Raw genomic sequence first — 26494 nt, forward strand, 5'->3', positions numbered from 1 at the left:
TTTACACAACACCGTTTTCAACTAAAACCGGTAAACTTTTTATTGGTTTTGGCCGTTCATTTACACGCCAACCTTTTAGGGTCCTGAAAACCCAAACTTTTGAAACCGATATCATTATCTTCTCTGTGTAAACTATAAAAACGTGAATTTGTGAAAACAGTGTTGTCATGTGCATGCGCATTACCTGTTCAGTCTATAGGCATGCTTTGATACTTTGATTTTGATTACTTACCAACCAAAACAACAATGGCAGACTACAAAAATGTGTGTGTTGCTCAAGGTGCTGAGTTTATTAACGTTCCTCCAGCAAAGTGTGGATTTACTGCACCACTGCTAGTGCCAGCCGAGACACATTATTTACATATGTAGAAGAAATGCATTTGTGCACAGGCATATATAATGATTTCAAAATATAAACTGTCAAAATAAAAAACTTTGTATAAAAAGATATTGTATTTGTTTGCCTGCATGTTAGTGCATACGTCAACATGAATTATCAGCAGATTCATTGTTCATATCCTAGTTCCTGTAATAATTTATCACATGATGTGCTTCAGTTCTCAGGCTCTAATGCAGAAAGCATGAAGAAAATCTATGGCAAATTTTGCAGTCGACACAGTGAAGCAGTGAACTTCTACAAGGAGCTGCATGCCAGAGACAAACGCTTCCAGGCATTCATTAGAGTAAACTATTCGATTAATTTTTTTGGACATTCTTCCCAATAAATGCAAGAAGATACCTAACGGTCCTCCAATGTGGTCTTGTTTCCAGAAAAAAATGAGCAGCAGTGTTGTCCGGCGGATGGGCATCCCAGAGTGCATATTGCTGGTTACACAGCGAATAACAAAGTACCCGGTGCTTTTACAGAGAATACTGCAGCACACTAATGGTGAGATTTACTTTGACCAGTTGCAGTCATGAGCTGCGATTTTTAGTTTTAAATCTAAAAAGTCAATTCTTAGCAATAGTGTTCGGACTAAATGGATATTCCAACATAAAATGCATATTTCGTGGGAGCTCTAATTCACCCCTATCATTCCCAGTTATTGTCCTATATAAATAGACACAAAAATTATAATACACTACCGTTTAAAGTTTGGAGTCCGTAAGATTTTTTTTAAAAGAAAATAATACTTTCATTTAGCAAGGATGCATTAAATTGATCACAAGTGACAGTATTTAAAAAAAATGCTTTTCTTTTCATCAAAAAATCATTCAATATTTCCACTAAAATATTAAGCAGCACAACTATTTATATTAATAAGAAATTATTACTGATAATAAGAAATGTTTCCTGAGCTGCAAATTAGCATATCAGAATGATTTCTGAAGGATCATGTGATACTGATGGCTAGAGTAATGATGGGGAAAATTCAGCTTTGATCACAGGAATAAATTACATTTTAGAATATATTAAAATAGTAGTATTGTGAATTATTACAATTTAAAATAACTTTTTTCAATTTTTGCTGGTTTTTTTTTATCAAATAAATGCAGCCTTATGATAAAAGCATAAAAACATAAAATATTACAAACCCCAAACCTTTGAACTGTAGCTTATATATATATATATATATATATATATATATATATATATATATATATATATATGTATAAAGTTAAAGTGCTTCTTTTGCAGGTTGAGACCTCACAGCCACTTTCAAAGGTTGTGAACTACTCTGATTTTTTATGTGCTTAGTGTCATTTACAAATACACAGATATGATGAGATAACAAAACAAGACCAAAATGAGACAAACAGACACTATAAAATTGGACTTGAGCCAAAGATGTTGGCAGTAAGCAAAGCCAAGCCTCAGTTCTCCAAACCGTCTCGCCCGTCAGTGTTTGAATAGCACACCAATATTTCACTCTCGGTAAACACGCTTGTCTTACGGATGGGTCCTCTGCCGGACACATGAGCCGCAACGTGTAAACATTCCACATTTACTGCAAATCACTTCCAACTGTTGCACAGCCAGCCTGAAAGGCTTTTTGGTCACGTTCCCAACAAAGAGATTTTAAAATGAATTAGAGCATCAAGTATAACAAATATCCTTTCAGGGGCAATTTGAGAAGGAGCTTATAGCTCTCAAGAGGGTTTTATCCTGCCAGTCTAATACTATAATGAAACTAAATGGACTTGTTGATTGTTTATAGGAATTTATTACAATTCAATATCATATAAACCTGTGTCTGTGTGTGTGTTTGTGCAGAGAACGAGAAGGATTTCGAGGACTTGACGCAGGCGCTTCAGCTGGTGAAAGACATAATTGCTACAGTGGACAATAAAGTAAATGAACATGAGAAGAAGAAAAAGTTGAAAGAGATCTACAGCCGTACGGACAGCAAGTCCATCACGCGCATGAAGAACGGCCAGATGTTTGCCCGAGAGGACCTGCTTCGCTGTCGGAAGCTTCTCCATGATGGTTCTCTGCAGCTGAAAAACGCTGCTGGACGACTAAAGGGTAAAAATCTTTAGAGTTGTTTTTGTACATCTCATTGTAGACCTCATTTATTCAACAATGGGTGAAAAGGGAAACCGTTATATATTGGTGATTCTTCCATTTTGAAAAATGAAATGTTCAAACTATACTGTATTAAGGATCCCATGTGCTGAAATCTGATCTTGTGATCAAGCCACCTCCAAATGGATTTTTGAGAGTGTGTTGGTAATGATGTGTGATTGTAATGACATCTATATATATGAAAATGTACTTTTTTTTGTAGGAAAAAGTCATTAAATGAACAAAGTTAATATTGAATTAAGGTGTGTTCACAACATGTTGTAATTACCGTAATTATAAGATTTACCACATGACCACTGAACCACCTGACTGCTACAGATTTATTTTGGCTTTGAGTTTTGACATACATTATGGAAACCACTGGCGTAGCCACGGGTGTGCTGAGTGTGCCGGTGCCACCCACAGTGGCAGCTGGCACACCTAAAATAGATGCAGAATTATTTTTTTAAAGTTATGATAAATACGTTTATAATAAACGTTTCCTAAACTTGTACTATTGTTGTTTACCTAAAGAATTTGTACATTTCAATTGTAATTTAATTTTTAAATTATTATCGTTAAAAAAAATATCTGCCGACATTCGGACTGCCAACCAATCCGCAAACAGCCGCTGACTGGTAATACGGGTGTGCTGTTAAGTCTCGCGCCTCATGAGGAGAAATAGAAACAATGAGCGCAGTTCACACAAAGAAACTTAATGAACATAGAGCGGTTAAAAAATGTATGTGGAGTTTTCATATTTATAATATATGATATGATACAGTTAAGCAACATCATTGACCACGAGTGCTAAATACAATCACGATTGAAAATATCACACTGATTTCATATGACAGTTCAATAAACAAGTAATTAATATCAAGTCAGTTACATTTTAGACACAATATTGACTGTTTTTGTTCTATTTGAGCAGCGAAAATAGTTCCAAACAAACATCCCAAGAACCACAGCGCAGCTCACCGGAACACATAACCGCATTAATGAACGATTCTGCGCTTTGAATGAATCGATTGAGTCAAAGATTCAATGACCCAATTCAATGACAACTGCCTCATTCCTTAACGATTCAGCCGTTTGAACGAACCATTTGAATAAATAACTCAATAACTCACTCATTAAGACGGTCACCTGCCGCCCCCTACTGGTGGTTTAGTTTCGTGTTTAAAAGTAGGCTATAATTCTTTCCAATATCATATTTGTATCTTAAAAAAATATTTAAAACAATCTCGTAACATTATTTAATGCAGTTGTAATTTTTCAGTGTAAATTAATTAATTTGATTGGTAACAGCATAGTGTCTTATTATTTCAATTATTGATCAAATCTAAGAATTTAAATTAAAGATGAAGCATACGTTTAAACCGATTTCTGCATTTTTACTTGGACAAGAGAATGTCTGATTTACTTGTTCGAAGGACAAGCACATGTAAAGCCTTAATGTTGAACTCTGAGTTATATTTTATATACTGTAGGCCTAGTATTATGTTTATGTACCAAGCCAGTTTTACACATCAGCCCAGTCTATTCTGTAAAGTTAGTGATAAGCCGGGTCCGAGTTTTCTTTGCACATTAATTTGACAATAAATGTGGCACACCCAATTTTTCTTATGCACACCCAGAGACACTTTTCTTGCTACGCAAGTGATGGAAACGCATAATTCCTAGTCCGATGATGTGAACAACAGAGTAGAACAACGTGTTTTCGTTTCAAAATTACGACATGGTGTGAACGCATCATTATTATTATTATTAGAATTATTTGCCGGGGACATCAACAATGTAAATCAATGTATTTAATTTTGACATTTTTCTTGTTTAAATTTTATTTTGCTTTATTTTATTGCACATGTCCACATAAATAATATTGCATTATTATTTGTAGTTCTACATTTTTTTTAATATATTTTTGTCGCACTTTAGTTTAGGGTACAATTCTCATTATTAACTACAAATTTTGCTTCAGTAAACTTCTAATTACTGCTTATTAATAGTTTGTAGGATAGTTTAAGTTTAGATATTTGGCAGGATTAAGGGATGTAGAATATGGTCATGCAGAATAAGGCATCAATATGTGCTTTACAAGTACTAATAAATAGCTAATATAATAGTAATGTGCATGCTAATAAGCAACTAGTTAATGGTGAAGATTGTACCCTAAACTAAAGTGCTACCATTTTTTTAAAAATTGAATATCTACTGTAACAGCAGCATTGTCTTTGTTTTTTTGATCCCTAGATGTCCACGCACTGCTTCTCTCTGATGTCTTTGTGTTCCTTCAAGAAAAAGATCAGAAATATGTTTTTGCGTCTCTGGTGAGTGATTGGATTTTACGTCCTTCTCATGTATTATCATTAGTTAAAGGTGCAGTATGTAATATGGACAGCTATCGGTTGAAATGGATACTGCAGTCCAAATTTAAAATATCGGAGAGAGTTGTTTTCCATGCCTTCACGTGGGTTGCCAGATTGATGACACACAACAGGAATCGGACAGATGAATGCTAAGGCTTTTTAGGGCGGGTTGAATCTGCAGTCTCTGACACAGTTCGTTACTTGCGTCCATGGCTGCAATACGCTGTATTTTCCACCAGCTGGTAACCCAGGGGTGTTGAAAAACTATTGGGTAAATTGGCAGTGGGCGGGATCACACAGACCAAAACAAAAACAGACATTCCGACACGAAACGCACTTTCAAAGTAGAACAACTGGCACCTTTAATGCATTAGCTAAAATGAACTATGACCTATCAATTAGCACTATATTTTTAACAGCATTTTTTTATATTTTTTAATGTTAGTTAATAGAAGTACAATTAATTCATGTTAGTCCATTGTGCATTACCTAATCTTAATCTTTGTTCATGATGTTTTTACAAACCGTTATCTTTGATAACTAGGACATTTCTCACTCTGTTTAGTCAGAACAAAAGTATCATCCATTGTTATTTTGGATTAATTTCATCACTAACTTCCTAAATAGACATATGCTTTGCATTTGGTGAAGAATACATGTTTAATATGAAAAAAGAAAAGTGTGTTGATTGTAAAATGTGGCCATATGACTGGGGGAAAATCGAGAATGAGAATTTCACGAGAAAAGCTTGCCTCCTCATCAAGCCATTATTAGATCATATTAGACATCCTTAACACAAATGGTGGATTAAGTTTAATACTTAGGTTTAGATATTTGTTCAGATTAGCAAACACAATGGAAGACTGTAGTTTGTTTCCAGTGTAAAATGTCTGTATGTTGAATGTTAATGTTCAGTTCAATTAGATGATACTATTTTTTTGCTCTGTTTTTCCCTCCTCCTCTCTTTCCCTCTTTCCATCTCTCTGATCTCTCTCTCTGCATGTTCATTCTCCTTCACTCCGCCCTCCTCATTTTGTGTCTGGCGCTTGCTTTTCTCATCAACAGGACCAGCGAGCCACCGCTATCTCCCTGCAGAAGCTGATCGTGCGTGAGGTGGCCCACGAGGAACGCGGCCTCTTCCTCATCACGGCCGGCATCGCAAACCCCGAAATGGTGGAGGTTCACGCCAGCTCCCGAGATGAACGCAACACCTGGATGCAGCTCATTCAGGACGCCATGCACTCAATGTGAGTACCAGATATTCTGAGCCATCCCTCTCCATCGATACATTATTTACAGATTTATTTATTTAAAATGTAGCACAAAATTTAGTATGTCATAATTCAATTAAATAATTGAAGAAATTGAGTGGTGGATGGTTGGTGTTTTTCGGAGGAAAGGTATATTCATAAAGGTGCAAAGGCAATGAAAGTGTATTTGACAGCGTCTTGTGGGTTCACAGAGAAAAAGACGATGATGAAGGGATCCCGAGTGAAACGGAGGAAGACAAGAAGCTACTCGAAACTAAAACTAAAGAAATGAGAGGTGAGCAGCTTTCTCTCTGTAAGCTTACATTACAATACCGCTTTGTCATTTTTTTATATTTTACCCCCCAAAAAGTATAAAAGTAGGATATAGTTGTTATTTTTTGCAAATGCACATATATAACACACACACACACACACACACACACACACACACACACACACACACACATATATATATACACAGTGTGTTTTTATTTTTATTATTATAAAAATGTATATTTATATATTAACATGATTTTTAATATATTAATTATATTTAAATATATTAAATAAAACACTGTCACTCTTTAGTGAAAACACCAACCATCCACCCCTCCATTTTGTATTTAAATGATTAAATATCTAATCCATGAAAACAAAAGAGTTTAGGGCAGGACCACTAATCAAAATCAATATCTTTTGAAAACTTATTTTAAAAAAATTCTCAGTAGTTTGAGAATGATTTGTGAGTGTTTTTGACCATTTTGTTAAAATGATCCAGATGAGTCATTTGCTTATGAATCTTTTTGTTGTTGTTTTTTTTGCAATGTATGTTGTTGCATTCAATCAGCGAGTGACGTGCACAATAGTTATCATGACTTTTATAACCTTATTTCAAAGTTTTCTCATTACATTCAGTTTAGACTTTAAGTTAAATAAATCTGCACTATAAGTTCTTTTGACGTTGTGCTGTTCATTTCGCACTGTAGCAGTGGAAAAGTGCAAAATAACAGTTTAGGAAAGAGGCTTTTAATTTGATAAAAAGTCCAAATCCTTAATCTGCAAATGATAACGCTCTTTTTAGACATGCTCCAGAGGAAAGATGAACAGATTGGATCACTCCTGCTGGAGAAGAGGAAGCTTTTCCGTGACATGTGTGGTTCGTCCGACGACACGGCTTCATCAGACAAAATGCTCTTCAGGGCCAACAGCGAGGATGTAACCAAGGGGGAACCCATCATGAAAGACGCTATCAGAGAGGGTAAGAAACACAACCAGCGTCTTCAGCTGTTCTCCACCTGTCGTCTTAAAACTGATGTTATTTATGACTTATTTGTGTTTGGTGGCAGCTGTGGCAGCATCTCATTTCCAGCTCTAATGTTCTTCCAGGACTAGTAACTCACTTAATGTAATGCGGTTAGTGACGTGCATGTGTGTGTTTGCACAGTGGAGATGTTGCAGGCGGTGGTGAACAGCACTCTGGGAGGGGCGGTCGGGCACCAGGTGGCCTGCGCTCAGGGGAACGTGTGTCTGCCACGCAGAGCCGAGACCTTCGGAGGATTTGACAGCCACCAGATGAACATCTGCAAACGTGAGACATTTGATGTACTCGTCAGGAAATGTAACTTTTAGGTCACATTAATAATTTTTTGAATGACTACTTGCAAACAAACTTATTGTATCTAATTTAGGCTACTACAAGATTGTATTTTTAAACAATTGCTTAATTAAGAAACATTTTACAGTAAGGTCTCATTTGTTATTATTAGTTAATGCTAATATGAACTAACAATGAGTAATATATTTATACAACATAAAAAATGGGCATAATACTTCCCATTTAATAAAAGTCTTGATTGTGTTTTGGGGGTCTACTAGAATAAGGTTTTCATGCTTGAATGTTCAAGAAACATAATTATCACATATTTTACATTGATGCAGCACCTCTCTTCCCAGTCTGTCAGTATTGTTTCTATGAAGCCCCTCCTTCCAAAAAGTACAAAGTGATCTGATTGGTCAGCTGGTCCAGTGTGTTGTGATTGGTCAGCCGCTTCGAGCATGTTTGGGAAATGTCACACCCGTTACCATAACAATGAGTTTCAACACACTGCTAACACAACTCAACCAGGCCTTTATTTTGCGTATGGGAGAGAATCATTTAAATGAGTAGTAATATTGTGACGTGTTTGTTCCTGGAAAAGTCAAGACTACAATTGAGGGATTTCAGGGGGTTCAGAAACAGTGCGCACTGATATAGAGAATAGTCTCTCCCTTTAAAGTGACTTTGTGCTTTGTAACTTTGCAGACATTTTTCATGTTCAGACAGCAACATTACACACTAAAGAAAGCTGGAAATGTAATCTAACATTTATCTAACAATAACAATTAGCAATATATTTTTGCAGCATTTATTACCTGTTAATGTTAGTTAATAATTTTCATGTTCACAGTAACTTTTATCTTAATAATACATCAGTAAATGTTGAGATTAGTTTAACTAAGATTAATAAATGCAGAAGTATTGTTAATTGTTATTTCATGTTAACTGTAAATCGTTTTTATATAAAGCATGATTGATTGCTGATTGGATCCTGCTTACAGTTATTGTGTTTGTGTGTCTGTAGATGGAGACAAAGAGGAAGCCGAAGATCTTCGGAGGACAGAATCTGACAGTGTGCTTAAGAAGGTAAAAGGCCTGTGCTCCAGCCAATAAGAAATTAGCTTTTGTCTAAGCTAACACTATTTTTCCCAGTCAGCATCTCAATTTATGCTCATGAATCTGAATGTATAAATATAAATCCTGAAAGTGTAGTTTCAGTATTCAAATATACAGATGTCAATCTTGAGTATATTATTGTAAATCAATTTATTATTTATAATTATAAAATAATTGAGATTACATATAGAGTTTCAAAATATGTGAGTCTGTAAACATAGTTGTAAATCTGAATATTTAAACTAGAATGTGTTCATAATTATAAACCGTTCAGTTTGGGGGTAGTAAGATTTTTCTTTTTAATTGACAGAAATTAATACATTTATTCAGCAAGGACACATTAACTTTAAAAAAGTCTCAATGCTGGGTAGATTACTTACAAATTGTAATCTGTTACTGATTCTAAATTACATGACAAAAATTGTAGTTAGTAACTTGATCCATTACAATACACAGTAATGTAATCTGATTACTTTTGACCTAACTTGTTTATCACATTAATTTGAATAGGAAAATATTGTACTATATTAATATATACAAAGTAAATTCCATTCTTTATTCCAACAACGTGCAACAAGGGCATCAAATATCACATTACATCAGGGTATCCCAGACTGGGCTTCATAATGGAACTGCAGGGGTTTGTGAAAACAATGAGAAAAGTTAAAGAAATAAATAGTCATCAAATGCTCAAAAAATCAAAATCTTTAAATGAATTTGCTGTGTATCCAAAAAAGAACACTGAAGAAGTCCTGCATAACCTAAACGTTTGTTGATTTTTAAGCACTTTATTTTTTTACACTTTGTAATAAAAAGAAGATAGGCTCTGGGCGTGTGATCCTTTTTTGGATACACAGCAAATTCATTTCAAGTATTGAGTTTTTTTACTCCTTCTGGTAAGATCTTACTGTAGCTCGGAATCATGTCAAACGTGGATTGAAATATGCGCACACTATATTATTCATGAATATTATTTAGTTATGTTAATTTTAATGGTCACTTGTTAAGCCGCAAATTTGCTGAAAACGTGTCAAATTGAAATAATAGTTTGACTATTTCCCAAAAATAGTCGTCATAATGAAACGTATGCATTCTATCTGACTAAATAAACTGCATCATATTACCCATACTGCCCCCTAGTGTCATTTAGTGTTTACTACACACACATGCACTGTGATTATATCCTGTCAGGGTTTGTAGCTAATGGCAGTCATTAGTGCAGTGGGAGCTCAGTGGAGGGTGGAAAAATGAATAAGTGTCCATTATGAGTGGCCAGCATGTCCTGTCTCTTTAATGTGCGTAATGTGCAGCGGTGTGCTGGCTCAGGCCTAGCGCTGGGCTGATTAAACGCTCTCAGCTGGGCTCAGTAAAGCTGCAGTCTCTGTTTGTCTGCTCCACAGGGAGGAAATGCCAACCTGCTGCTCCTGCTGAAGAAAAACAGCGAGGTAAGACACAAGAACATGCTGCTTTTAGAGTTCAGGGTGTTATGCTTCAGCGCTTCTTGGGGTTGTGGGTGATATTTTTAGCTGGCAAAGTATCAGTGGACTTGGATAACACGTAGAGAAGATAACAACTGTTTCCTATGACATTCTTGAATTGCATTTATATATTAATAAGTTGTATTAACTCGAAAAATTAGAATATCGTGCAACAGTTCATGTATTTCAGTAATTCAAATTAAAAGGTGAAACTAATATATTTCGTATCTATAACTATATACACATGCATGATTATACTTTTCAGAGGGCCGACATTTCTGTATTTAAAATCCTTTTTTTTATTGATTTCATGTAATATTCTAATTTTCTGGGATTTTGAATTTAGGGTTTTCATAAGCCATAAGCCGTAATCATCAAAATTATAACTTTTTCACAATATTCAAATTTTTCGAGTTTCACCTGTATTTTTGTGATGTATCTTTTTTCTCGCTGTTGTGAGACTTAACAAATGACTTGTGTTTCCTGACAGCAGGTCCTGACTAGTGTCACTCACCTTCATGACCTCCTGACCTCACTTCAGGTGTGTATTTCGAAAACAGTTATTTCAGTTAATTCTTTTTTGGCATAACAGCATATATAATAGACATCTTAACTAATATATATATATATATATATATATATATATATATATATATATATATATATATATATATATATATGTATATATGTGTATGTATGTAAATATTTACAATATTATAATATTAATATGATAATAATACTGTATAATATAATGTAAGTAAATGAATATGTAACAGTTACAATCTGATCATGTACTTTTGAATGAATTTCCATTAACATAGATGCCATATATGAATGTATATTTGTAAATTATACTGGATTTAACTTTTTCCTGTTAAATTTAACAGAAAAATAAATAATATATATATACATATATCCTGTCACAGTATATAAAAAAAAATTCTATACAGAACTTGAATTTATGTTTATAAATTTGAATACTTGTATCCTCATACTAGCTACAAGTGTTTTTTTATTTTATTTTTATTAACAAGACATAACTACATATACAAAGTAATAGACCAATGACATATACACACAAGTACACATAGAGGGGAGAAAAGAGAGAGGAGAAAAAACAGCTACATATAGGTGTATAGATATAGTAGTGTAGACATGTACAGTAATACTTTTAATGAATAGGTTATTCCAGTGTGATATAACAGACACAAGCGTGTCTTTATACATAATGTCTTGTTTTAAATGGTTCCTACATGATTTTTGTTCACAGGCCGTGGTTCTGCAGCAGGACACTTTCATCGAGGACCAGCGTCAGGCCCTGAGCGAGCGCGCCCCGTCTCGTTCCTCCTCTCGCCCCCCCTCGCTGGTGGAGCAGGAGAAACAGCGCAGCTTGGAGCGGCACCGTCAGGAAGCCACCGCTCTGCAGCGCCAGCAAGCCGCCCATGCCGAAGACAAGCGACGCAAGGAGAAGGAGTGGGATGTGAAGGAACGGGAGCTGACGGACCGGGAGGTGCTGGTGCATGTGAGGGAGGAGGAGATGCGGAGGAGGAACAAGGAGTTGGAGGATGCACAGCAGGAGCTGCTGGGAAGGAAGGAGGATTATCAGAGGGATCTAGAGAGACTGAGGGATGCTCAGAGGAGGCTGGAGAGGGAGAGGGAGCAGATGCAGAGGGAACTGGAGAGAGTGGAGCATCTCCGGGAGGTGGAGGTGAGGCTTGAACTGCACATTACTCGTCAATCATTATTTATAATAATAATTCACTCCGAATAAAGATCTGAAGGCCATCATCTTTCTTTCTGCAGTGTTTTATTGAAAATTCTTTTTTTGTTTCTTCTGGTGTTGAGAGCAACTAAAAATATTTGTTGATTTGAGAAATTAATTTTTTTTTTAACCGTGTGCATGATTGAGTAAAATTGGATGAATTCAGAAAAGTTTAATTTAATCTTGATTTAAAAATTAACCATTCTCACATGGACAAATTTTGACTAACGTCTTGTTCACTAAGCATTTTATTTTATATTTGTGAGTTCAAAAACATGTATCATAGAAAATACCACAAATTACAGAAGCAGAATATACTTGTACCATATCAGTTATTATGATCGGCCAGTTATTACAGTACATATTAGTTGCATTATGTATATGCTGATATTGGATATATAATTGTGCATGCTCATTCCCCTATTTTAACATTGTACCCAGGGGGCAAAGGGGGTTTAGCAGACATGGGCTGCTGTAAAAGGTTGTCATATAAAAATGAAATCTATGATGTCTGAGGATCACAACCTGGGTGGACAACCTGGTCAACAAGCTGCTGGAAACTTGTAATTAGGGTCAAAACAATGCTACCTATAATTCTGCTCCCCTGAATCACCCAATAGTGCAGTCATTTTATGAAAAAAGGTTGAACAAATTGCAACAGAAGCAAACTCAACTGATTTTGAATCCTAAATATGTCCTGAGTAAGGGAAAAAAAGCCCTGAAGAATCCCATTAGGGGAAAGTTTCGAAAAAGACCCAAATATATCCCATTCATACGCCTATTCATTCTTTTTTCACGTGAATAGGATAAAAATTTTAACCTTTAAATATCGCTATGAAAATTACTGAGTTGATTACTTACATCAAGACAAATGATGTAAAAAGACAAACTTACAAAAAGACAAATTATTATTGCAGAGATGGGCATTGAGTGCATTGTGTACGTAACTAGATTTTTTGATCCAGACACTTTTTATTTTACCTATCTTTTGTCTTCTGCATTCTCCGAGTCCTTATCCATGTCTCCTGTTCTTCCCTCAGATTTATCCCCCAGAAACAGTCCCACTGACCCAGCCCCAAACCCCATCTAATAATAATTAATAAAGGCTGGTTTTTATAGTAAAAGTAATTCTTCCTGCCCCTATGTATTAATGTTCATGGGTAGCCTAAATGTGTTCCATTCAGACCTTAACATTAAGTCTTTTACTGTTATATGTCAACAAGATTCAACAAAAATTATTTATATAAACATAAAATATATATATATATTTTTTTTTTTTTTTTTTTATTTATTCTTTTTAAACATGACTTTTTCCTGACAGGCTTAAAAGAAATCTGTGTAACAGAAATAATGTAAAGCCAGTCAATTAGTTTGGAGTTTGCGGTTTTGAGTGCTTTCCTTCCAGACAGTAGCTCAGTTACCCACACTTCCATGCTTCGACACGTTGACCTGTGATGCTTGTGATTGAACTTGTCCTTTTCTGATCCCGTTCTGATTTGAGTTTCAACTCATAATAACATATCATTTATTATTCCACAGGCTCGGCTTCAGCGCACCCCTTCCAGCACATCGGAGGACTCCCTAAAGCTCCGGAGCAGCAGCTCTATAGAGCGAGAGCTCTGGGAGGGCGAGTTATCGTCCAGCCCCAGGAAGAACTCTTTGTCCAGGATTGACTCCAAACAGAAGGGTCGCAGCCTCTTCTCCCTGGGCAGCAAAACTCAGAGCTTAGAGGGTCAAAACCAAATGCCTACGCGACTGCTACAGCTGGCTACATCCAAGGACAAAAAGGACAAAAAGAAGAAGAAGAGCAAAAGCCAGCCTCAGGATGCAGGTGAACACAGTAAACTCTCATGCACTAATTCAATAGAGATAATGAAAAATAATGAATTCAGTTAGCCTGCAAACCACAACCTCCATATCCGTTCTGACTGGAATTGGTAACAAAGTCTCTGATGCAAAACATCACACATTTCCATTTAAATTGTAAAATGATTCGTCAGGAGGGAAGGGGTTTGCATTAGGATGTCTTTGCACATACTGTATCAGTGAATGTATTAATCTCAGATGTTCGTCACTGAGAATGATGTCTGTATTATTTTTTTGTTGTTGTTAAGTGTTGATATAACTTCTCAAATCCTGCTGTTTTTCTGTCTCCAGCATCACATCTGTTGCCCCTGGCGGAGCCTCCTATGGACGGAGAGATCTTCTTCTGCTGATTTACCCATCATCCCTTCTGTCCAAATCATTCCCTCTCATGGACTTTCTATCAAATCATTGTAGAAAGTGGCACACCGCAGTTATGGTTCATCTTACATTTTTAAAATGTCATAAATCACACAAAACATATCCTGGTCATGTTACACCCCAAAATAAAAAAAGAATATTTTGCTTAAACCAAATGAAGCCTATTTTAGGATTGTTTTTATTTTATGTTTTTGAGAATAATTGCATTATTTTAATAGCAATTGAGCACATTTACCCCCACATTCTTATTACGGTAATGTAGAAACAGTAATAATATATTATTTGAGTTGTATTTAAATAGCATGGTAAAATGTGTTACTGCTGTTATATTTAAAAACATTTTTTGCTGTAATAAAGTAAAAAAAAAAAGACTATTACAGTAATGAGAATCACCATTGATGATAAGAATTTTACAACAAAAAAACCCCTGAAAAGTGTGTATATACATTCATACACACACTATTATTTTGGGGATAAATGTGACGCGGGCATGTTTTCTGTATGAGTGACCCAAATTGTAGATAATTTTCAAATTTGTAGACCCAAATCTAAGACTTTCAGTCAAATGTTTGTTTATTAGACAAATCCCATCTTTCCATACATTGCTAAAATGCACAGATTGTCTGAATTACAGTGTCTCAGTTGTCGGCACTCATATACAAATCAATTGTTCCACTAGAAGTTTTAGAAGAGCAAAACAATTGTTGCTTCTCTTATTGGCCAACTTTTTGGGAAGAGAAATCATTTTGGCTTAATGCGCACAAATATGACAATTTAAAATGTAATCACAGTTTTAACATTTAAACGGATTAGGGGAGAGAGGTGGTTTTCCGTTTCCCCCATGTCTTCTATTTTAGGATCTCGAAGGAGTCCCGTCTTTGAAATGCCACCGAGCACTTTAACACCATTCACACGTTACCCCGAAGATGACAATCAATTTTTCATTAGCTTTCCAAAGATAATGCCCTAAGGACAGTTTTTTGGGGGGCCATTGTATAACATACAAGGCATTTCGTGCTAGTTTGAGTTTCTCTTATCCTTCTGCGTTGAATACTTCATGACTTTAGCAGGAAGGATGAGCTGTAAATACTGGTGGATATTTAAAGCTACCTGCTGGACAGGTAATGGAGATAAACATCCACACGGGATAGTGTACGTAGCCTATACGTTCACCCTTATGGATCGAATGCTCCGTATCATATCTAAATGTCAATAATAATATTTTTAACACCCCGTTTTTGCACTCAAAGTGTCCACTTATTTCATCATTCATGAATAATCAACCTACAAACATACAGGCTTTTGTTCAGCTATAATTTCTGTTGGCCTGATTTTGTTAGGAGTTATTTATTGGTCCAAGAACATTTTTTATTTTTTATTATTATAATTATTTTTTATTTTTAAAAGCAGTAGGCTACTGTACATGCTCTTAAAGTCCCGTTTGCTTTGCAGTTTTCACCTGCGCTGACATAACTTCACCATGAGGGGGCAGCAGAGAAGCATTTTATAATCGAAAGCTCCTCTATGGATTTACATAACTTGATGTCAGAGGAGACACAGTGACGCAATGAAGGAATTATTATTTCATCACATTCTCAAAGGGAATTATTGTTTCATCATTTAAGGAAAACGGTGCCTATGGCCTTACAGAACTTTCAGTGACACTTTTGTCCTCAGGAACAAAGCGACAGGGAAAACTCAATTCAGGCAGTGTATTATTGACATGTCTCATACATAAATATAAATTGAAGTTGTTTAGCCTTAAAGAAATGATGGTCTGCACTAAAATATAACCCAGCATCTTCTCAGGAGTATGGTTTAATTTCTTTCATCTTTGTTTTGACCGTAAGCTTTCATTTGTACATTAAGGTACATATGTTTTCTTGCTAAATAAAAAAAGGAAGAACTAATATTATGTAAATATTTTGTGTAACATGTTTAAATGTAAAATCCTGAAAACGTTTAATTTGTGATTAATTTTGTAAGATGTGTTTGAGACGTAATGCTTTATTTATCATCGATCTCCTTGTCTTGAAGCAGAAGACGCAATATTTTCCTCTCATTAAAAGCTATTGCAAATTTTCTGGTGTGTATTGTTTTTTCCCCTCGTTTTTAATCTGTTAATTGAACTGGAGGTATATGTTTCATTCAAATTCACAAGTGATTGGACAAACAGATCAAGGTTAGCTTTTAAAAAGATTAAAGCATTTAAGAAATTGCCACTGCATGTATAAAGACTTGCATATAAACAGAGCCTGTGATCTATTTCATGCAGTTTGCTTAGGGCGAAAAAAATCTGATAAATCAAATTCCAATGAACCATGCTAACCTGTCGTTGTTGGCCATGTGGATCATTTTTTATTTGCCAGTATTTTCCCCCCATCATCAGCATGTCCCCCATCATCACTAACATCATATGCCTTAATACTTAGAGAAAAAAAATATTGAACTCAATTTTAAAGAAGTAATTTGTTTCACAGTTGAAATAACATGGGGATGAATTTGGATTTGAGAAGGTTAGAGCAGAAGTTGCCATTTTTTGTCTCCTAGGTTCTGTATCTATTTCCTTTTTTAAAAATAATAATAATAATAAACAACATGACTTAAAACAATAAAAAAAAAATGTACAAGAATATACCAAAATATGAAGGAAGGCATGCAGAAAAGACAATAAATAACTTTAACATGAACTACTAATATAATAAAAATGTATTCTTGGAAAAACGTCGGCCACAGAAAAAAAGGATAAATATGGTTTGAAATATTTCGTCATATTTTAGAATTATGGTGATTTGTTCTTTACGAATCAAAATTGTTTTAGAAGTGAGTTTGATTCAGGTTTAATTTAGGGAAAATATAATACCGTTTTTAAAAATTGCTTACGAATGATAGATTCATATATAGAATGGAAAAAAAATACCAATATACTCCAGAGGTTTATTTATAATGCTATTTTTATAATAAAAGTCTTTAAAGCTAAAATAATTGCCAGAATCATTCAACAATTTCAAAATGGCATCGTCATCAAGGAAGTGACATCATTTGGAGGGAAAACAACATTATAAACATCAGTGAGTATTCAGTGGATTTGTTTAGTTCTGTGGTAATTGTTTCACTCCAAATCAGCCGTGTAGCAAATAGTAGACTGAGTAGCCAACAGTAGCCTACAAAAAGTGCAAAAGTTGAAACCATATTATGTCTATGGTTGAAACACCATTTACATAACTTTCGCGCACAAGAAGCAAGTATAGCGCTCTCTTTGACCATGGGGAATTTGAAAGACTTGAGTCTCTACGCTCTGAATATATCGCCAAACGTTTTTTTCCCCAAAGGTAAGTTTTTACTTAATAATGTCTCTTCCACAATGAATAGCTTATTATTCTTATATGACTGTTACACTTATTTTATACCACTGTTAACGTTATACCATGCTCTAAAAACGGTCAAATTTCATGACATTGTGTCATGCAAGGTCATTGCATGATCTAGAGAAATGGCGCGCGTTAGCGGGGAGCGGTTGAGACACATTATGCCACCAGTGCGAATGACCACTGAAAGTTAGTCGGTCTCTTTTTGTTGTACTGTTTACAAAGTTATTTTACTGTGTTATTATTGTTGTTATGTTTACACTTGTACTGTTTGTCATATTTTTTCCAGTGTTAAATATTTGTCCTTGGTTTATTTCTTTTAACTGATTCAGTTAAAAGAAATAAAACAAGGACACAATATTTAGATTCAGAATCTGACTGGAATAAAGAGAATGAATGAATTTGAATTAACGTTTTTTTCAAAACAAAATTTTCTTCTATTGAAATTTCTGTAGGGCAAAATACATTTTTGAATGCTTTGAGGCATTTGAAATTCTTAATGTGTAATTAGCATGCACACTCACTTCATTAAGGCATTGATGACAAAGTCCATTATCAGACTGTGTGTAAATGCTCTTCCACAGCCTGTGTCCGGTGTGTGTTTCCCCTCAGCCATTAGCTCTGTGGCAGTAATGCAGGGTTCCAACTGTTGCTTGCAATGCTGTGTAACCTGTTGCTAAGGTAACAAACAGTCCAAGTAGACTATATTGCATGAGGATAGTGTGAGTGCATGCACTCAGGGATCACTGGATGTCATCAAGAATTATTGAATGAGGTTTTTTTTTAGTCTAAGAGATATTTTCTACAACCCGCTAGGTTAAAGGCAACAGTCATTTTCTGTATTTTCACAACTGGCTCAGTCATGTTTGAATATACAGTAATGGTCAGAATTAATGGCACCCCTGGTAAATATGATCTAAAATGGCTGTAAAAAAATAAATATGCATTGTTTCGTTTTTTGATCTTTCGTTCAAAAATCTAACCTTTCATTGAAGTAAAATAATTGAAAGTGCGGGGGGAAATCACATTATGAAATAAATGCTTTTCTCCAAAACACGCTGGCCATAATTATTGGCTCCGTGTTATTAAATACTGTTTGCAATCTCCTTTTGCCAAGATAACAGCTCTTGAGTTTTCTTCTATAATGCCTGATGAGTTTGGAGAACAACTGACAAGAGATCAGAGACCATTCCTCCATACAGAATCTCTCCAGATCCTGCAGATTCACAAGTTCATGTTGGTGGTGCTTCTCTTTAGTTCACTCCACTCATTTTCTATAGGGTTCAGGTCAGGGACTGGGACAGTCATGGCAGAAGCTTCATTTTGTGCTCAGTACCCATTTTTGTATTGATTTTGATGTTTGTTTTGGATCGTTGTCCTGATGGAAGATACAACCACGGCCAATTGTAAGATTTCTAACAGAGGCAGTCAGGTTTTGATTTTTATGTTGGTATTTTCTAGAATCCATAATACCATGTATCTGAATATGATGTCCAGGACCTCCAGCAAAAAAACAGGCCCACAACATTTAAGATCCAGCAGTATATTTAACCGTGGGTTTGGGGTACTTGTTATCCCCGTTTGCACCAATCACATCTGGTGGGGTTGCTACCAAAAAGCCCTTTTTTTGTTTCATCTTACCACAGAATCCAGTCACTTTTGAAGATCCAGTCAGGTCTGACAACTGAATATACTGGAGTTTGTTTTTTTACAAGCAAGGAGTATTTTTTCTTGAAACACTCCCAAACAACATGTGGTGATGTAGGGGTTATTTGATATATATATATATATATATATATATATATATATATATATATATATATATATATATATTTTAGGATTTTTAAAGTAATCTCTGCAATTCTCCATCAGTCTTTGGCCACTCATACTCTCCTCATCGTGCCTTAAGACAATATATAGACACGTCCTCTTCCAGGCAGATTCGTAACATCTTTAGTTGACTGGAACTTCTTAATTATTGCTCTGATGGTCAAAATGGGGACTCATATTTAAACTCCTATGTAACAAAAAGTCATAGCTAGACAATTTCATGTTCCTAGTCCCCCTAGTGTGCTAAAATGGGAATATACTTAAGATATATTTTACTCGTAAAACAATCTAGGGGTGCCAATAATTGTGGCCAGCATGTTTGGGAGAAAAACATTTATTTTATAATGTGATTTACCCCCCACTTGCCATTAATTCTGACCACTACTGTAATATGTATATATATATATATATATATATATATATATATATATATATATATATACATGCATACATGCATATACACATATATACATTTTTACTTTTTTTAAAAACATTTATGGCTAGATTGCTTCGATTCTGTTTGAGGCTGCTGGATTCTGGGTTCTTAGGAAATGTGAAAAATAGACTGGTGTATAATAGTTACTACTACTACTTTATTGTTAAGAATGCGCTGTTGTTAATGAGGCTTGGAGCTGAAGTCAATGTGAATAGTGTTTGCAACCGTAATGTGATATTTTTGTGTGAAACATATGGAAGCTTGTTAATCGCAACATTCTATCTTACAATTCTGATGTTTTTTCTTGCAATACTGAATTAAGATGTGAGATGTAAACTTGCAATTGCAAGAAGAGGTCGGAATTGTTAGATAAAAAAAATCGCAATTATTATAAAAATCCTTTTATCCTAACATTAAAAAAATGAGGGATTAAAATAGTTTTTTTTTCTTTGTCTAAAAGGCAAAAAGGTCAAAATTGGTTAAGGAAACCGCTATATTGATGATAACTTTTATGGAAAAATTATATACAATTATTAGAAGCATTATCAAAAGTGGAGAGAGAATCTTTGCTTTTGGAAGTGAACTTATATGAATGTTACATCACTGATGGAGATCATTTCTAGTTTATCAGTCATCAGCACTGTACCAGTAATGCATCAAATAATTGCATTTCAGGATGTGAAAGGCTTTGACTTTTACATTTGCCCAATGGACCCTTTAAAAGCTCCAAGAAAACAGTAGCATTTAATTTAAAATTGTTTTAAAAGCATTGAGTGACATCAGAATGCTTTTAGGCCAATGCTTCTTTTATCAAATTATGATATTGTCAGTGTATTGATATTGATCAATATTGTTTCAACACATCCCATTTAAAGGTGAAGTACGCACCAGCATCAACTGGAAATGCAAAGCGTGTTCACTTGTCTGTCATTAGTGTAAAAAACATACAAAGTTCTGTCATGAAACTCTAGATGGCTCAGGCTAATAGGTCCTTAACTCAAACTACTTGCAATCACATCATTCTGTATCAGTAGCCAATGAGCTCGCTGCTCAACCTTCAAACACTAGTTCGCATTTGCTGTAGCAGTTGGAGTGGTTTCAGAAACCCTTCATCTTCCCCAGCTCCACCTATAAAGATGTCCTATAGGTAATTCATGTATGCTCTATTGGACAGCAGCAGTGCATATATATATATATATATATATCAAAATCTATGTATATTAGGGGTAGCACGGTTCACAAAACCCATGGTTCGGTTCGTATCACGGTTTTAGGGTCACGGTTTTCGGTTCTGTACGGTTCTTCTTGTTATTTTTTCTTTTAATTATTTTAAACACTCCAGAAATTTACTTCAGCATATGATATAGGCTATAGCTTAATTATCCACGATTCAGGATACAGTATTAAAAAAAAATTATATATCATAAGTTCAACCTCAACACAAAAACAGTATCAACAATCCTTCTATTCCCTGAGAGTGAGGATACATTTTTTTCACTTGAAATTAAAGTGCAGTATTTGGAAACATATGACTGGAGTTCTTATCTTGGTGTCACTGTATTTAAATATCATAGGTAACATGAAATCCAAAATGTTCCCACACACCGGACTTGTACGACGCTGGCGCATCCTCCAACTCCGGTTAGCCTTCCTTATATCTCCCACTTGACATTTCTAAAGCCTACGTGACGAGACCTGCAGCACTCCATACTCCACTTTTACTTGTTCGACTTGAACCGGCGCTGCACAGATCAATCGGTTTATGACATCAAAGTACCGCGAGAGTGATTGAAAAGCATACGGTTGCTCTCGCGGTACTTTGATGTTATTCATCGATCGGTCTGTGCAGCGCCTGTTCAAGTCGAACAAGCCTAATATGTATATGTCCATTGTCCACACATCTCTTATTTCGCGCGAAAAGTAAACTGTCTGAGGTCACGGGCACGATACACTGCGCATTCGTCGAATCATGCGAAGCACACACGCACCGAACCGAGACAAGCGAACCGAACGGTTGGGATGTTTTTTTTCATGTACCGTGCCACCCCTAATGTGTATATGTGTATATGTATGTGAACGCCGAATTCAGTTCTCTTTCTTTTGTTTTAAAGGGACACGTGCACGCAAAATGAATTCAAAATGTCCTCGTTGCTATCTTTGTAAACACAGTTGTGTATTGTAAACAGAGAAAGAAAATGAATGAGTGTCATCTATATTAGGTCTGTGTATTTTTCTTAAAGGAACAGCCTAATGTACCTTCAGCTGTTTGTGTCACCAATGGTGATCAAACAAAACAGAAAGAGAAAATTACTTTTGTAGCTTTAACAAAGATAAATGTAGTAATTCATTATATTAGTTTGATTTTATTTATACAGTGAAGACTTTTTACATTTGTTTTTTCAATTTCTGTCTGAATACTGTTAGATTCACCTGGAAAACACTTCCCTTTTTAAAAAACTTAACAAGTGGGAAAAAAATACACACTTCAGCTTTGAGGACAGGAATGTATTATTTTTCCATAACATAACGCGCTTATTTATATCAAAATGTTCACATTTAATATCATATACATGCCCTGGTTTCTACAGAGCGTGATTTTTAATTTGTAATACTATAAACAGATTTGTCATTTTGTTCAATGTATTTTAATACAATTTAGTCTATAATGAGGATAAATCATTTTTCTTAATGTAAGACAGTGGGGTCTACTTGAATTAATTGCAGATCCTTTCTCTTTCTCCTCAAGCCGTGTCGTCCTCTAACTTTTCACTCAAGTGTGGCCTTTGGAGCAAGTGTCCTTGGGGCAATGGAGCTCGCATGAACCTGCATTTATTAAAACTTTCCAGCTCCTATTTGCATAAACCGAAACGGGTTGGTTCAGACTTAATTGAGTTCATCGCGGTGGGTGGTAAGGGTCTAAGTGTTTCTCAGAATCTCCGTCATGCTCATATCCTTGACTTGTGTGCCTAATCACTGTAAAAGTCAAAGACAAACACCTCTTCAAAGCCTGAGTGTAGGATCACACACAAAGTTCAACAGCAGTGTACATTGCTTATTTTAGCCTACAGGATCAATGTGGTGATTCAATTTTGGGGTTGAGTGCTTTTTTTCATTTCGAGTCTTGTGAAGATGCCTTTCTCCCACCACAGCGCTTGGGTGATGTAGCAGGTCGTTGCCAAGGAGTTGCCATGATGTGTTTCCTTGCCATTGCTAGAGAGTGAAATGACACTGAGTGGCTCAAAAAGAGATTTAATTATGAATATTTATTCTGACACGCTGCATGTTTCAGTGTGAAGCGCATTACTGGGTTCTTTTACACATAAGTAGCGCATGATCCGTTTTTGTTTTCAGTGTCTTGGATGGCTTGATCGGTTTGCAGTAAATGTGGCTCCACGTTATGCTGCCTTCACATGCTATCGGAATTATTGTAAATATAAGTTTCCTAGATTACAACTGGACATGTATTTGACTGAAATTCCAAAATTGTCTGCAAGCTGACTATCTAGTCATTAATGTTTATATGGTTGTCTATGAATGAAATGCTGAATTTCATTTTGGCTTCAGTATGATTTTCCAAATAAATAGGCAAGAATAAACCTGGTGTCCTCCGTGATTGCTGTACTTTTTTGACAAAGCATTTGAACGTGACAAGCTTGTAATCGCGACTACGATGTGGGAAGTAGGACATTTCTGATAGCACGTGAAGGCAGCATTACTCCATCTCTTCAAGCGGTGTGACACTTTGGTCTCGCTTGAGTTTCCCACCAAAATTTGAGCTCATGATTTCAACTTTTGAAAGTGTAAGGATGGATTTTCCTAAGACGGAATTCAAGAGTTCGAACCTGCAATAAAACAATAAACACTCCCTAATCTGCAAAGGAGATCTAAGGGACAGAGACTGGCCCAATCTAATCTCTTCCCTCCCATACTGTAGTCCTGACTCTACACACTATCTTCTCTCCTTCAGGGATAATTCAATCATGCAAATCTCACAACCTCCTGCCTCCAGCTGTGTTATGTGGGGGCAAAGTAAATACTTCTGGTGCGAAGGGTGAAGTTTTTTCATTCCCGCAGCAGCAGAACAGTCAGATAAAGAAAGCAATGCCTGTTCTTCTGTTGTGGGAGATACCCCAATAAATATTGTTGATAACCATTGAACTTTATCCCCCAAACTCAGGCATGACCACTTGGGTCACGAGAAAGAGACCAACAATGGTTGAATAAATATTTGGGTGCTTTTCTGTACTTTTGTTTCACTTAGGTTTTTAAAGGGAATTGGCAAACCACTCAGGGAAGCATCTGTAAACAGAACTTCCCACACTGTCTCTGTGTGTCTCTATTACCAGGTATGCTGACTCTTTTAAACTAATTTTGATATTGCATTTTGAAATATGTTTGTATTTTATGCTGATCAGTTGAGTATTGTGTATTCTTTTTAAATCTTTCGATTGAATTTTAACTATGCCTGGCAAAATAAATGTTACTATGTTACTCTGAAGTATTCCGAAATCATTATTTTAGTAGATTATAGGAGGCTTGTGCTACCGCAAATCTTGCAGGGTAGGTCAAACTAAAGGCGCATGTATGAATGGAGCAGTAGGCACATCATCTGAAGACCTTTTTATTTCTGTCTATCACTGATTTAGCAAGTTGTATGGAAATGGCTAAAGCTAACTACACTTTTTTGTACCAGTGAGCAGTAGGCAACTGACTTAAGAGGTATTAGCTAACCCTGCATCCTCTGACTAAATTCAGAACTGACAAGTTTGTGTCCGTGAGAAACACGATCCGGCCGACGTGATCTCTGTGCAGCATTGGGTCCATAATGAATTAATAAATGAAAGTATAAGAAACTCAGACTAATCAATGATCTAAATTAAAACACAATTAAATGTTTGATCACCTGTTAGAATAGAAAAACAATAAAAGATAATGTCATTCAAATTTGGAGTCAGATTAAATTATTCATGGGGTCAAGATTAATATTAGAAACCGACTATTTAATAAATTAAAGTGATTTTTCCAGAAACGCCCGAAAAGACATACACGCTGAATTCCTTCGACCATACCATTGGATTCCGTCGTTGGGCCAACGGGTGGAGCTTACAAAAGCAAAGGAAATAACACATATACCGTATATCCATTGTAATTTTACTGTTGTTCTGTAAATAAAGTTGTTATTATTATTATTATTATTATTATATGCAGATATTTAAATACTAGTTTTTTATTGCAATTGTAATATTTATTGATTTAATTTTTATTGAAATAATAAAATTAAAATAATATTTGTATTATTATTATTATTATTATTATTATTATTATTATTGTTAAATGCTTAAAAGTAAATTATTAAATACTGTTTTTAATATTACAGCACAGTAGTATTACAATGTTAATATTTCTATATTGATTTAGTTTTTATAAAGTCAATTATAAAAGGAAAAAAATATCATTATTATTAGTGACTGGAGAAAAACAGGGTTCTTTTTTTTTGTCCTTTGCTGATCATTGATTTTTATATTCTTATAACTAGTAGAACAGCATGTTTTGCCTCAAATCCACTTGCCATTTCTAATCAAGTGATATCTATTCCCACTAGAAACACAAACCCTGTCAAAACCTTTGCCGAATATTATAATTAAATGGATTTAGTTAAGTAATTACTTTATAAGCTATTTAAACAGTGTAGAGTGAAACTCTCAATAGAGCTGAAGCGTGTTGTATATTGAGTGGGTTCTGATACTATTTCAGTCAATACTTTCTAGCTCTATGAAATCATTTCCTCCACCGCCAGTGAAATGACTCATTTACTAACTCGCTCATTACTACCAAACTCAATTTCTCTGCTTCCCACTGGCAACAGAAAGCCTTCACTTTTCTTCCCATTATATCAGTGAATTCAGGTTATTTCTATTATGGAGCTAAGAATTATTGTACGTCGATATTTGTTTGGAGCTGAATTGCCTTGCGTCGCTTGGTGAAATTATCCCCTGTAAGAAAAGCTCAATTTTGCTTTGACTTGAAAACAGTGTGAGGAGTGGAATATTTTGTTTATTGAGATAAAGCTTGAATAAAATAAATATAAATATGAAAAACATTAGACAAATAAAAAATAAATAATAATTAGAAATAAAATAAGTTCAAGTATAAATGACTAAAACTAAAAGTGAAATGAAACTAAAGATAAATAGGAATATTAAAAATAAATACAAAAAAACAAAAACAGAAAAATAAAATAAAAGCTAATTTAATATATTAATAAATACTAATAGTATATAATTAATACTAAAACACTGTCTGAATATGATCTTTTACTTTGGATTAGATACAAATAAAATAAAATGTAGGCTAATTAAATGATAATTAAAAATAATAATTAAAAGAGTTTGAGTCTGAAATCTTGTCTAACATTATTTATTATTTCCCAGAATCAAATGCACCATGTGACCACCCCAAAGTGGAGCAGAGCCTTTCACACGGATAGGCTGTTTTTACAGTTCCTCATCTTCATTCTTCTCAGCTGAGCCGCAGT

The 26494-nt window shown here is 35.1% G+C and overlaps 1 protein-coding gene across 6 annotated transcripts in view; it reads left to right on the top strand.

Moving 5' to 3' along the window:
• The window catches only part of LOC143737014 (A-kinase anchor protein 13), an 80857-nt gene extending 64450 nt beyond the window's left edge, over positions 1-16407 (top strand). For all 6 annotated transcript variants that reach the window (XM_077227913.1, XM_077227914.1, XM_077227916.1 and 3 more), the window contains 14 exons: positions 558-683; positions 772-889; positions 2216-2467; positions 4763-4839; positions 5944-6125; positions 6341-6423; positions 7210-7386; positions 7573-7716; positions 8750-8811; positions 10242-10286; positions 10810-10860; positions 11590-12027; positions 13621-13912; positions 14239-16407. In XM_077227913.1, the coding sequence (XP_077084028.1) occupies positions 558-683; positions 772-889; positions 2216-2467; positions 4763-4839; positions 5944-6125; positions 6341-6423; positions 7210-7386; positions 7573-7716; positions 8750-8811; positions 10242-10286; positions 10810-10860; positions 11590-12027; positions 13621-13912; positions 14239-14297 (2106 nt within the window). In that variant the 3' untranslated portion in view covers positions 14298-16407. The remainder of the gene's footprint in view (positions 1-557; positions 684-771; positions 890-2215; positions 2468-4762; positions 4840-5943; positions 6126-6340; positions 6424-7209; positions 7387-7572; positions 7717-8749; positions 8812-10241; positions 10287-10809; positions 10861-11589; positions 12028-13620; positions 13913-14238) is intronic.
• Positions 16408-26494: the final 10087 nt, after the last annotated feature.

The sequence above is a fragment of the Siphateles boraxobius genome, unplaced genomic scaffold, assembly GCF_051911475.1.
Source record: "Siphateles boraxobius isolate OS27281-9 unplaced genomic scaffold, OSU_SipBor_1 130, whole genome shotgun sequence".
Classification (NCBI taxonomy): Eukaryota; Metazoa; Chordata; class Actinopteri; order Cypriniformes; family Leuciscidae; genus Siphateles; species Siphateles boraxobius.